Source organism: Hylobates moloch, unplaced genomic scaffold (genome assembly GCF_009828535.3).
Source record: "Hylobates moloch isolate HMO894 unplaced genomic scaffold, HMol_V3 SCAFFOLD_11, whole genome shotgun sequence".
Lineage (NCBI taxonomy): Eukaryota > Metazoa > Chordata > Mammalia > Primates > Hylobatidae > Hylobates > Hylobates moloch.
The window spans coordinates 75,368,908-75,382,876 of NW_026652286.1; the positions used below are offsets into that span (position 1 = coordinate 75,368,908).

General features: G+C 39.3%; 1 protein-coding gene across 2 annotated transcripts; it reads right to left on the reverse strand.

Moving 5' to 3' along the window:
* Positions 1 to 436: 436 nt before the first annotated feature.
* Positions 437 to 13,476, reverse strand: MMP8 (matrix metallopeptidase 8). 2 transcript variants are annotated; one of them, XM_032168118.1, is made up of 10 exons: positions 13,278 to 13,476; positions 10,957 to 11,201; positions 10,143 to 10,291; positions 9,930 to 10,055; positions 7,008 to 7,169; positions 4,908 to 5,025; positions 3,914 to 4,047; positions 3,199 to 3,352; positions 2,397 to 2,500; positions 437 to 2,088 (listed from the first exon to the last, which is right to left on the reverse strand). In XM_032168118.1, exons 1-10 carry the CDS (start codon positions 13,377 to 13,379, stop codon positions 1,979 to 1,981), a joined length of 1,404 nt encoding a protein of 467 aa, XP_032024009.1. In that variant the 5' UTR covers positions 13,380 to 13,476; the 3' UTR covers positions 437 to 1,978. The 2 variants fall into 2 exon arrangements, with proteins under 2 accessions (XP_032024009.1, XP_058302868.1); XM_058446885.1 differs by lacking the exon at positions 13,278 to 13,476 and adding an exon at positions 11,514 to 11,546 and having other exon boundaries at positions 1,979 to 2,088.
* Positions 13,477 to 13,969: the final 493 nt, after the last annotated feature.

Below are 13,969 nucleotides of genomic sequence, written 5' to 3' on the forward strand. Positions count from 1 at the left end.
GACTGGGAGAATGGAACCAAGTTGGAAAACACTCTGCAAGATATTATCCAGGAGAACTTCCCCAATCTAGCAAAGCAGGCCAACATTCAGATTCAGGAAATACAGAGAATGCCACAAAGATACTCCTCGAGAAGAGCAACCCCAAGACACATAATTGTCAGATTCACCAAAGTTGAAATGAAGGAAAAAATGTGAAGGGCGGCCAGAGAGAAAGGTCGGGTTACCCACAAAGGGAAGCCCATCAGACTAACAGCTGATCTCTCGGCAGAAACTCTACAAGCCAGAAGAGAGTGGGGGCCAATATTCAACATTCTTAAAGAAAAGAATTTTCAACCCAGAATTTCCTATCCAGCCAAACTAAGCTTCATAAGTGAAGGAGAAATAAAATACAGACAAACAAATGCTGAGTGATTTTGTCACCACCAGGCCTGCCCTAAAATAAAAATCTTTAATTTGAACTTATTTAATAGATTATTTTAATTTTGAACCAGAATAAAGGTGCCAAATTAGTTATCTGTGGGATTTAAAAACTTCAACAGATAAAGAAAATAGGAGGTACCAGTGAGAAATATATTTTACAGTCTACATATTTATTGTATAATAAGCTATATTATATTCTAATAACAGCAAATATAACATTATAATGATTTTGACATCTGGACTAGCTAGACATGGTCCCATAAATCCTATAGTTCTTAACAAAAAAACCCATCCGTTAGCAAACTTATGCATCTAAACTCAGTTTAATGCAACTTAATGAGACATTGAATTTTATGCAGCAAACCCCAGTTATCTATAGTGTGTGCCCTCCTGAGTACCCCAGGAAATAGAAGTAAAGAACTGAGGAACATCAGATCCAACTGGCCCATTTGGGTTTGGACTCTAGGAAAGAGCAAGGAGGAGGCAGGAGAGGAAGTGGTGGTTCTCTTTTGGCTGCTATCCTGGGAAGATGCCCAGTAGTCCTTAGCAAGTGTTCCACTTCTGCATTCTGTGCTGATCCATTTTCATAAGTGTAGACATACTGTATTTATACCTCATGTCTAGGGTTGCTGTAACAAAGTACTGCAAACTTGGTGGCTTAAAACAAAGGAAATGTATTCCCTCACAATTTTGGAGGATAGAAGTCCGAATTCTGCAGGTGTCAGCAGGGTCACGCTTGAAGGCTATTGGAGGGAATCCTTCCTTGCCTCTTCCAAACTTCTACTGGTGGCTTACAGTCCTTGGACTTCCTTGGCTTGGAGATGCGTCACTCCAGTCTCTGCCTCTGTCTTCACATGGCCTCCTCCCCTAGATGGCTATGTCTCTCTTCTTCTTATAAGAACAACAGTCATGATGGATTTAGGGCCCACCCTAATTCAGTGTGATCTCACCTTAACTTAACTAATTACATCTGCAAAGACCCTGGTAAGCTGACATTCATAGGTACCTGGGGTTAGAACTTCAACATATCTTTTATGGGGGACACAATTCAACCCACAAAATAGATCATCTGCATTTCTTTCCAAGGGTAGAAAACAGCACCATATTTTCTGTAAAGGCAAAGGGTACTGTTTAGGTTGTTTATAACCCTTACTTCTAACCAAAATCTAGTTCTAAATTGCATGTAGAAGATATACATAGGACATTTTAAGAGACTGAGGAATGTATGAAGTCAGATAGGCAAGTAATATAACAATAAATTCTAGAAGTCAGATATGTAAGTATTGAAACAGTAAATATTGAGGTGACAAAAAGGCTTACTTTCCTTCTCTTTGATGGAATCACTAATTTAAGATGGAATGTGTAAGAACTGAATAAGCCTCTGCAAACAGTGGAATATTCCAGCATATTTGCACTGAGGACAGGCAGAATGGATACAGTGATGGGAAACAATGACTTAATATTGAGAAAAGTAAAAGCGGGACACAATGTAATGAAAATGGATGCTGAACCTCCCTTCCGCATTCTGAAAAGGGATACAGCCACACCTGATTTTGCTTCAGCCATATCTACAGTTAAGCCATTTATTGCCTCTTTCAACTCTGGTAACTCTCTGAGCAATAAGATCAAATGCGTAATATCTCGGTCCACTGAAGAAAAGGAAGAAGCCTATAAAAAAAGAGAGATAATTTATTGAATAGCTTATAGAATATCTCGGATGTCTTCAGTTAGGAAACCCTGCCCCTGTTCCAACATAACATTCAAATGCAAACATGCCATTTAAAACATTTAAACACCAGGTGCGGTGACTAATGCCTGTAATCCCAGAACTCTGGGAGGCTGAGGTGGGAGGGTTGCTTGAGGCCAGGAGTTTGACACTAGCCTGGTCAGCATAGTAAGACCCTGTCTCCTCTATAATAAACAAACAAACAACACATTTATTAGTTTTTTTTTTTTTTTTTTTTTTTCCTACTTACGTTCTTGCTGGAAAACTGCATCAACTTTACTCTCTATTCCTGGAAAGGTACCTGATATGCTTTTGGGATAACCTGGTTCCATGAATTGTCTTTGGTTATCATATCTGGTAAAAGCAAAATGTCATCCGATTTAGCACCAATACAGAATATAACGAAAATAATTTTTTTAATTGTATATAATTTACAAAGTCTCCTCACACATATTTTCTCATTCAGTTCTCACAATGCCCTGTTTACTAGGATTAAGAATGGTTAATTTCTCTACCTAAGGGTACACATTTATAAAACATATGGGTATCATTAATTCTAAAACAGGCTTGATGGCTGACACACTGTTATTACCCAAAGTAAGCTTATATTTTCAAGGCTTTTACTTAATTGGTATATAGTATAACTCCCTTGTGTGTGTATATAGAGATATAAACGTACATAATAGGTTCGACTTGGGAACAAAATTCTGCAGGCTATCCGGATAACATTTGCTTGCATATGTCTGAATTGAACTCATAAGTGAGAATTAGCCTAAATCTTTCTTTGTATCTCACCCTAGTGCTTTGTTAAGGTTTTCTTTGTTTCATGATGCAGAATCCTCAATACCATTGCATAGACATTTCAATTTTATAAAAATGAAAAATTTCAAAAGCCATGGTAACATCAATTATCCTGTAAAGAAGAATATATTCTCAGTAAAACCTATTAGAGACTACCTAGATTGTTTTAAACCTTCAAATGCTTGAAGGTTTGTAAGCAAGGTAGAGAAACACAGATTTCAACCTATAATTGAAAAAATACTTTACGTTACCTCCAGAATTGGTCATTTACAAAGAAGTATGTTTTACTTCTGTAGAAAACAGCTGCATCAATTGCTTGGACACTGCAGGGGAAGCCATAGTTTGATATACTCTTGGGATAACCTTGCTGAATGTCATAGCCACTCAGAGCCCAGTATTGGTTGCCTGTCAATGATTCAGGTTAAATGTTAAATAAGACTTTTCCATTTTTACAAAATAATATATATACCACTTCTTGGTCTTTCACATAGATATGAAAATGGAACAAATAGTCTTTAAAAGATGAAGATGATAAAGTTAAGTTCGGGGGGGCTGTGAGAGCCTTAATGGTTCCCCAGAGCCTATAAAAAATTAAAACTTCTGAGTAAGACATTCAAGGCCCCACAATTAGATGCCTTAGTTTGTGTGACTTTTATACAGAAACCAAATTACAGCCTTGAGGAGTCTTAGAGAATTGTATCTGGGATGACGATGAAAGAATGCTAACGACAGTCTAGCGTGGTCTCATTTTGTTGGTGAGAAAACTGAGGGCTGAAGAGCAAATAACCCACTCAGGTTCACACAGTAGTTAGTGGTCCTGATGGGGCCCAACCCTAGCCTTCTGGCAAAAGCCTGGCCAGCTTAATGCTGTCATTAGATCACCATGAACCTGGAAGGGACCACAAAGAAGTCCTGCCCCCTCCCTTCAGGCAGAACTAACATAAGATGAAAACTTTAGGAAGTTACCTTTAAATAGGAAAATGAGGTCTCTGTCAAAATCTTCATAAGCAGCCTGTATACCAGTTGGAAGGGATGGCCAGAACAAGGAAATAAAATTCATTTCGACTCTTTGTAGCTGAGGATGCCTTCTCCAGAAGTACCTAACGGAACATAAGGAAACACAGACACTTACACATAACAGTCTAAGTAGGCAGTTCCTGTGACTTTTAGGCTAGTGATGGTCCTTGTAGGATTGCTGGGAGAATATAACAATCGAACGAATGCAAAGTTCCTAGCACGGTGACCAGCATATGGCTAAGCTTTATGGTAATATTGTCCACCTGGCGAGTACTTCACAGCTTTCAGGGGAGGTTATGGGAGTGATCTTATTTGATTACATTTGGCATTGTCCTGCCTTGGACACTGAAAAATCTTACTTTGTAGTATCTTTCATTATTGCTCCCACTAAATGCTGAGAACGTATCGATAAAAGCAACAGCACATACCCTCAGCCTGTGATTGCACACTCACAAAATAGCCAATGGACAAATAAAAATTTCGCTCAGTTTGATGATTTGCTGCACAGCTAGCTAAGTGCAGGTTCCATTTACTTGACTGATTTCAGATGGAACTGAATGGTGCTTTGGTGTTTCAGTTATGGGGTTCCCAAGCAGCTGTAGCCCATGTCTGTTTACATCACCAAAGGCATCTGAATGTTTGTGAATGTTTTCATGTTTTTTTTCTTTCCTGGATGTTTTGAGTTACCCAGAAAATACTTGATTGCATAAATTCAGTATAGACATAAAAATCGTACAAATAGTCTTTAAAAGATGAAGATGATAAAGTTAAGCTCAGGGGGCTATGATAATCCTAGTGGTGCCCCAGAACCTATAAAAAATTCCAATGAGAAGCACAAGTATAGAATTCAAGGAAAAGGTGACTAACGTGTGACGTAATTTGAATCCAGTTTTAAGGTACATCAGTAAGAGGAATCAAAGGAAGAAATATTTCAATTTTATACTTGTCTTTAAAGAAAAGTATTTCTCCACGGAGTGTGGTGATAGCATCAAATGTCAAACTGGGGTCACAGGGTTTGGGTGTGCTTGGTCCAGTAGGTTGGATAGGGTTGCTTGAAGGTCCTGGAAAAAAAAAAAAAAAGGTCTTTTTTATGAGAATAAGTCCAGTATGACTCTTCGGTACATCATAGACTTCTCAGAAAGGTAAAGGGTCTTCATGTGAAGGTAAGTGCTACCAGACTATACCATAAAGTATTAAAGTAACTTTGTATTTCATCCTTTTAAAGTTTTTGTTTCTTTAATAAGAGTAATGGCGGTTTTCAGGATAAGTTCCAGGTCAAGCTGTGAAGTAAAGAAATTTGAATTCTATGCTTCTTCCTTCCCTTTTCAATTCTAAACTAATTCTTCTCTGACTTCTCAGTTCCTCTTTCTGCTTTTTCGGTCACTCAGTATCTGTTGCCTCTCTCCTCACCAAAATCCACTTTCAGGAAAGAATGATATTAGTCTTTTACCCTATAGCATACATCTGAGTCAAATTTTAGCAATATTTTTTCTATAAGTATTTGAATTTTCATGTGTTTTCTCACTGTGGAATGAAAGGCTATCATAATAGTTAAGATAAAAACATTGGTGAACAAAATAAGGGCGTGTTGTTGGGGTGGGCAGGAGGAAGAAATTGGGGAATAGAGGCAGTTAGGATAGGCTCAACATTTCTGAAATATCTACAATCACAAAAAAGTTCCCTGGTTGTGGCACCCTGGCATGCTTGCTTGATTTTATAGTGTTGTCCCACCAGAGACAGAAAAGGGCTTTCCCCAATTCCACTCCACTCTGTTCCACTCCATTCAATTATATTTCACTCCAATCCACTATTCCATTCCATTCCATTCCACACTTTTTTAGAGAGCAGTAAATCCCTTATTGGTTTCTTGTTTTTATTCACAGCCAACTGGGGCAAGCGTGAAGAGAGATGTAATGGTCTTATCCAGGCAATATGGCAAAAGGCCCCTATACTTATCCTTGGAATGTATCAGTGATGCCTTAAAAAAGTTTCTTTTTTCTCTCCATACTCCACTACCCATTCCCCTTCTTCTTCTTGAAAAATGCCTTGCTTTGTTTATATACATTTTAAATTTACATAGACTTATATATTGTGTAATTTAATTAATACATTGTGCAATATATCTCATTCTGTTTCTTTTTCACAAAGTACGAAGTTTTAAAGACCCATCTGTATTGTTGCCATATGTGCATCTAGTACCATGCTTCTCACTGCTGCACATCACTTCATGGTGTGCAGCTACCACATTTTATCTGTATAGTCTTCTCCTAATAGATCCCCAGGTGCCTTCCAACTTCCACCACCACAAACAAGACTGCAGTGAACATCTTTTTCATGATTTGTACATGTCCCCTTATGGATCTATATGAGAATTTCTTTGATAGATACATCTAGGAGCAGGATTGCTGTAGGAAAGAGAATAGTCATGTCTGTTTAGAATATTTAAAATTGGGGCCTGGTGCAATGGCTCACGCCTGTAATACCAGCATTTTGGGAGGCTGAGGTGGGCAGATCACTCGAGGTCAGGAGTTCAAGACCACCCTGGTCATTGTGGTGAAATCCCCTCTCTACTGAAAATACAAAAATTAGCCAAGTGTGGTGGTGGGCATCTGTAATCCCAGCTACTTGAGAGGCTGAGGCAGGAGAATCGCTTGAACTTGGGAGGCAGAGGTTGCAGTGAGCCAAGATCGTGTCACTGCACTCCAGCCTGGGCAACAGAGTAAGACTCCATCTCAAAAAAAAAAAAAAAAAATTAAAATTGGAAATTTGGAAAGCCTAAAAAAGAAGAAAAAAATCCCCACCATCCAAAGACAATAACTGGGAAGCACTGTAGTGCATTTCTTCTTAAACTTTTTTTCTTTTAGGGCAGCAATAGAGGCTCAGCCCCTCACACCTTCTTTGTTAATACTATATTACTGGGGAATTTCACAGTTCAGTTTTATGCAAACTGCAGAAGTGCAAAGGAAGAGATATTCAGATCCTGGGAGTGTTCGCCTATTCCCAGGTCCCACCATGTACTACGACTCTCTTTAGAAGACCTTACCATAGATGGCCTGAATGCCATCGATGTCATCTTGAGGGAGTGAGTAGGTGCTGGTTTCCCTGAAAGCATAGTTGGGATACATCAAGGCACCAGGGTCAGAGGAGTGAGCGAGCCCCAAAGAATGGCCAAATTCATGAGCAGCAACAAGAAACAAGTTGTAATCTGAAATGCAAACATGGGTGGTAAACAGCTCAGTGAGGATCCCAGGGTGGCAGAAACATGATCTCAAGGAATGCAACCTCCAAGCCAAAACTGCTCAGGGAAATAGCCCTTCCCATGGCTGTCTTTTTCATCTTTCTTTCAGATACCTGAGAAACTGGACATTGAGAAGAATCAAGATAGTGGTCATAGATGGGAACTAGGTGAGTATGAACTTCTTATAAACTCTTAGAACCCAGAAAAGCTGTATTTATTCCAATTCTCACATTTTACAAATGTGCATCTGAGACTTGGAGAAGTAATGGCACAGCCATCATGACTTTGGGAACCCTTCTTCTCTTGTGTTCCCACATTCACCATCTCCACTGTCCCAGACACTCGGCCTCATGAGTAGAGTCCCTGTGAACAAGTAGTTAGAAGAGAAGCCAGCCCAGCAGTGGAGCAGCCTCAGATGGAGGGCTGGCTCATGTTGGCACCCTCATCACCCACAGCTTAGCACCAGCTCTTCTCTGCTTCTGAGCTTTCTAAGATGCTCTAGGAATTCTCTACTGGAGACAGACAAATCCTACCTTTAATGCTGTCTTTCTCCATGTTTTAACTTCCATGAGCATAGTGCTGTTCACAACTGGAAACTTAAAACCTTCCCAGGATCTCACTTCCTATCAAATAAAGCCCAACCTCTTTTGCCTGGCCTTCAAGACCTCCTCCACTTGGCTCCAGCAGATATGTGAGTGCTTGCCTTTTAACGTGAATCTTTCAGTCCAGCCAGTCTACATGCTGCCTCACAAACACACTGATGCATTTTTGTACATGCCTACTTTTAAAAAAAGCCATAGTTGTAGAGTACCTACAACATACTAGGCAATCGAATGTTATGTAATCCTCATAACATTTTTCTGAAGTTTTATTAACAATATTTTTATAGTAAAGTGACTGATGCCCATAGATTTTGAATAGCTGGTACTTGGTCCTGCAACTAGTAAGTGACAGATTGGGGTCAAACCCAGGTATAATGGCAAGATCCATGCTCTCACTACAATGTTCAACTTCCTGTTGATAATTAGCCTGCTAAAATTCTACCCATACTCTAAGAATTGTTTCTTATCATCACATCCTTTTAATTATGCTTCCATGAGTGCATTTCAGAAAAATATCTTTGAATGCTTGGAATACTGTGAAAGGAACTGTGGGCAATTTGTTGTGGCTCTCTGCTCTATAGGGAGTACGTAGTCTAGAAGAGGAGAGATGTGTGCAAACAACTTGAAAGCACACAGTGAGTGATGACAGAGAAGGAGATAGAAAAGCTGTCAGAATTCTGCAGAGGAAGTTCTCATTTCCAGCACAAGGCAAGACAGAAGGTGGCCTTTGACATACATAGCATGGCAAGATGAAAGAGATTTTAAAAGACGGTGCTTGGGGCATGGGAAGAGTATTTTAGGGAGAGGAAGCAAATCAAGCAAATGTGAGGAAGATGAAAAGCATAGGGTGTGACCTAGAAACAGTGAATGTACAATGTGGGTGTTAGCCCAATGTGAATGGTATACATGAAATAAGAAGACAAGCCAAGAAAGACAAGGATGAACAAGCACCAAGAGCCTTCAATACCAAGTGGAGGTATTCGGACCTTATTTGGTGCAGAACGTGTAAACATTGAAACTTTTAAGCATGATAGTGATGTGATCCAAGATGGGCTTTCCAAAAACAAACCCTGCTGCAATGGTAGGAAAAATTAGAGGGAGCACAGACTGGAGATGGAGAGTCCAGTTAGGAATCTAGATCATCTGTTCAGGTAAGAGGTAGTGATTATCTGAACTAGTGAGGAGGGCAGTAGGAATGGAGAGGAGCTGAGGGTTGTTACCTATCTTTGGCTACACACAGCTCCTAGCATATGGACTTAGGTAGAATAGACCCTTGTAACATACCCATGTTGAGAAAATGGCAGGAGGAACAGGTGCCAAGCAAAGGTAAAAGGTGCCTTTCTGATTATTTTCTAAAAGTGCTATCTGGCATATTGTTACCCCATATTTTGGGAAGTACCACATGGTCTGGATATACCTCAGCCTCATTTCTTCCCTTCAAGAAGCCCAGTCCTTCTTAATAGAAGCCTTCTCCTGAAAGGAGTGGCTTGCTGCACAGAAGCATACCACTGAAAAAGAGCTCCAAGAAGATGAACTAACTAGACGAGAGGGAAGGTGGCTGCTCTTTCCTCAATAGACTGGTTTCTAAATGAATTTCCAAAAAATGGAAAAATAGGCTCTTTTAAAACATCACTAAATTTGGCAATATTAAAATAAAGATATATCCTAAAGCAGTGTCTGTAAAGAACCAGATAGTAAATATTTTAGGCTTTGTGAGCCAAATGATCTATGTCGCAATTACTCAGCTTGCCATTGTAGAGTGAAAGCAGCCATTTATGGTATAGAAACAAATAAATGTGGCCCTGTTTCAGTAAAACGTTATTTATGCAGACAGGGGTCAGGCAGGATTTGGCCATAGTCTGTAGTTTTCTGATCTCTGACCTGAACAGTAAGGTCAGTAATCGGATTCAGCATGTCTTTTTCTTTCTTTTTTTTTTTAAAAACCCAAATTGACTTAGTATTGTGAGGTAGCAAAAATTTCAAATGATCACTTTTTGTGAGTTTGAAATATTATGTGACCTTTATTGTGTGTGTGTGTGTGTGTGTGTGTGTGTTTGTGTGTGTATTCTAATCTGTAAAAGGTCAATTCAGAAGCTGTGTGTGGACATAATCTTGATTAACTTACTTGCGGAGGTTTTGGTCCATGTTTCTTCGGCATCAAAATGAGCATCTCCTCCAATACCTTGGCCTGGCTGAAAGGCATGAGCAAGGATTCCATTGGGTCCATCAAATGGAGAATTGTCACCGTGATCTGAAATAAGAACATTTGTATTAGATCCTTGCCAAGTTTCATGTTAGCCAAAGAAAGCAAAACTGAGCATGATTGCTTTGCACCTACCTCTTTGGAAAAAAGCAATGTTGATATCTGCCTCTCCCTGTGAGATCCTGGTGAAGGTGAGAGGTGATGCATCACTCCAGACTTTAAAGGCTCTCTCAATAGCTCTTTCTACATCAGCCTTTGACAGCTGTGGGGTATAGTTTCGAATCCTTCAAAATGAGAGGATGTATGAAGAGTTAAATATTATTTAGAACAGTAGTCCCTCAATGGATGAGTTGTTCTGTTTTGAAGTGAGTTGCATCATGGTGTGCTACCACTGGAGAGGACAAGGAGGGAATGCAGGTCTCAGGGTGGAGGACAGATGTAGGTTCTGAACAAGTTAACACATGTCTTTAAACCTCAGTTTCCTATTCATAAAATGAGGATACTAATATAGTATCCCTCTCATAGGGCTGCTGTGGGGATTAAATACATATAAAGCATTTAGTTCATTACCTGTCAAATAGTAATAATATTCCACAAATATTAGATATTATTATTATTATTAAGATGTGTGAAAGGAGGGACTTGACTCTTTCCAGCAATGATTAAGGCTTTATTGGGTCCTAAAGTAAGTGCTTAGAGAGACAGCCTAACATTGCTGTAGTCCTCTTTAGATTGTTGGAGAAGGAAGACTAAAACGGGAAGCCTTGGAGTGGAAAGAACCCACGGTATCTCAGCATTTTCATTCTCTTATTCATTCACTACTCACACTCTACAAAGGCAGGGATATTTATCTACTTGTTCCTAGTGTATCCCAAGAACAGTGTCTGTCATATAAGAGCCCAGTCCATGCTGGATGAACGAGTGTATCCTGAAACCCTAGAGATATCACCTGTAGGTCAAGTTAGTGCGTTCCCACTTGGGGTTTCCTGGGGTTATCATAAAATCACCACTGTCAGGCACTCCACAGCGAGGCTTTTTCATCATGTCCAGAGTTTCCTCATTTGGCTTCCCCGTCACATTCAACCCAAAAAATCGCTGCATTTCTTTAAGCTTTTCAACAATCACATTAGTGCCATTCTTCCTTGTAGACTGATACTGGTTGCTTGGTAATTGGTAGAACTTTTCCAGGTAGTCCTGGACAAAGGCAAACACATAGAGGTCTTGCTGTGAAAGGACCTCCAGTTCTCTGGTCATTTTGCAACCCTTTCTAAGTTACTACAGAGGTCTGATAACTTGAGAGCCACAGGAGCAATAACACAATTTGTAGGTTGGCTTTGAGAGAACAATGGTTTTTAGAAAGAACAGTCCCTCCACTCAGTGCTCCAGTTAATGGTTATGCCTAAAAAAAGGTGTCTCATAAGGGATGAGGATCACATCACACAGGCAAAGTGCTACTCTACAGTCAGGAGACTGTCTTCTTGTTTTTATAAAAAAATCAGAACTAACATTAATTGACTTCTCCTGAGGTATTTGTTGCATCAACACAGTTCCTCTTTTTTATCCTCTTCACTACTGTAGAAAAGGCCTAATTAGTCTCATGAACAAATGGAAGCACAGAGAATTAAGGAATTTTCCAAGTGATGATTCAGATTTTAACGCACCATGTTGCCTCTCAAATGAGAACTGATAATTTCAAAATAATTCCAAATATCTTTTAGGGGAACAGCAATATCATTGATATTAGCATTTTATTCACCAAAGTAACTCTTTGGAAGTGTTAAATTAAGTTTAGTCAAAATCCAAAAAGTTTAGTCTAAAAATTACCTATTTTAAATTTGGCTTAAAAGTTTCTTCATACATAGTGAAATGTAACCTAACTAGACCTCATGCTGTGTGTGAACACTTGGCACCTTGTCAGTGTCTTAGTCCATTTTCTGTTGCTAAAACAGGATATCTGAAGCTGGGTAACTTATACATAAAAGGGGCTTATTTTCTCTCACAATTCTGGAGGCTGGGAAGTCCAAGATCAGGTGGCTGCATCTGGTTGGCTTCTGAGATGGCCTTGTGCTGTGTCATAACATGGCAGAGAAACGAAAGGGGAGCAAGCATGTGTGAAAAGGGGCAAAACACAAAGGGCAGCCCCTCTTTATAATACCCATTCTATTCATTACTAATCCAGTTCTGCAGGAGCCAGAACACACTCCAGCAAGAATTAACCCAGTCACACAAGAGTGTCATTAATCTTTCTTAATGACCTAAGTACTTCTTAAAGGACCCACTGTCACATGGGCTACTAAATCTTTAACACATAAATTCAAGGGACACACTCTAACCACAGCAGTAGGTGACACTGACCAGATCACACGCTTTGGAATCAGACAGGCTTGGATTCAAATCTTAACTCTGCCATGAATTAACTGTGAGCACTTGGACACATTATTTATCTGATTTAAAATATTTTTGTCTCTGAAATGAAAATAATAATGCTCCAATAAGGTTCTTGTGAGGATTAAGTGAGATATTTGTGAAATGTGTAGCAGTTGCCTTGCATAGAATAAGCACTAAATGGACTTTACATTAACCCGGGGGTTACAATTAAGAGATAACCTCTTAATAACAATAATACTTTCTCCAAACTCTAATGCTAAGAAAACTGCATGAGAGATTTGTGACAGAATTCCCTTGTGTTTCTTAAAAGTTTGCCTTCACTTTCAGACTGTGAAACAATGGAAAAAAACTATTGGTTCTGTTTTTATAATACTTCCGAGAGTTTATAAACAGTCCACAATCTGATGCTGGGAAATGTGATTATACTATATACTGATTTCTAGTTCATTGTAATCTACCATCCTCACATTATTTTCTATATCTGGAATTTTTGGCGGCAAAGAAAATGCCTGTATGGAAGCACCAGACATATAGTAACTTGATTGCAGATATCCTGGAAGGAAACCTTACGTAAATGAGAAAGAAAATGATATCATTTTATAAATAAAATCATTTCTTCTACAAAAGTTTCCCAACTAGGGGTAACTCTACAGCAGTGTTTTCCCAGCCTTTAAAGAATTCAGCTTGTTTTCATGTCCAGCTTTTAAAAGGCCTAGTCCTTACCAGCTTGGAGCCCTCCAAATAACTAAAAGGAGATGTTCAACCTCAAACTACTCACCCAAATAATTTCTTTCAGGCTGTTTTAATTAACAAGAGAAAACAACCCACACCATTTCCTAATAATCAGCAAATCAACCATCACCTAACTGATAGTTCATTTACCTGAACAATTTTTGTATTTTTCTCTTTAGAAGATACAGGAAAGGCCTTGGAAATGTGCATGTGGAGTAAGAGCAGAAACGGAAGCGTCTTCAGGGCAAACATGATCTTCTCTTCAAACTCTACCCCTCCTGGCTGTCTTTCTGTCCCTCTGGGTAGGGCCCTTCCCTGGCGAGCACCCTGAGGTTCACAGCATCATGTGCCACTCACAGCTCCCTTGCAGTCCTCTTTAAAGCCATGTCTTAAACAATTGCTGCATCAGGAAAATGAAGCAACATAGGTTAATTACACCCTGACAGTTTTGCAAGTTTATAATGTGATTTAGTGCTCCCAAATGGGGGAGTCTTTCAACAGTCTTTCAAAACTCCAACTTTCTACTCTTTGCTTTTAGATGTTTTAGTTATTTCCTTTTACAAAATTGGTCGAGGAAAAGGAACAAGGGACTAATCCTGAAGTTATGTGGATACATTTTCTGACTATGTGAGATGTTGAGGTTGAATTAACTTATGCAGGGGAATATTTTGAGGTTTGTGGTAGATATCTTGGGACCAAGGAGCCCAACTAGAGAATCTCTGTACTTATCCTCCCTCACTGTATGTGGAGAGAATGAGTGACTGTGTTATTACAAAGCAGGCTTTGTATGGGGCCTAGAGCTGCTTCTGGAGGATGTGGTTTGGCACCAATGTATTAGAAAA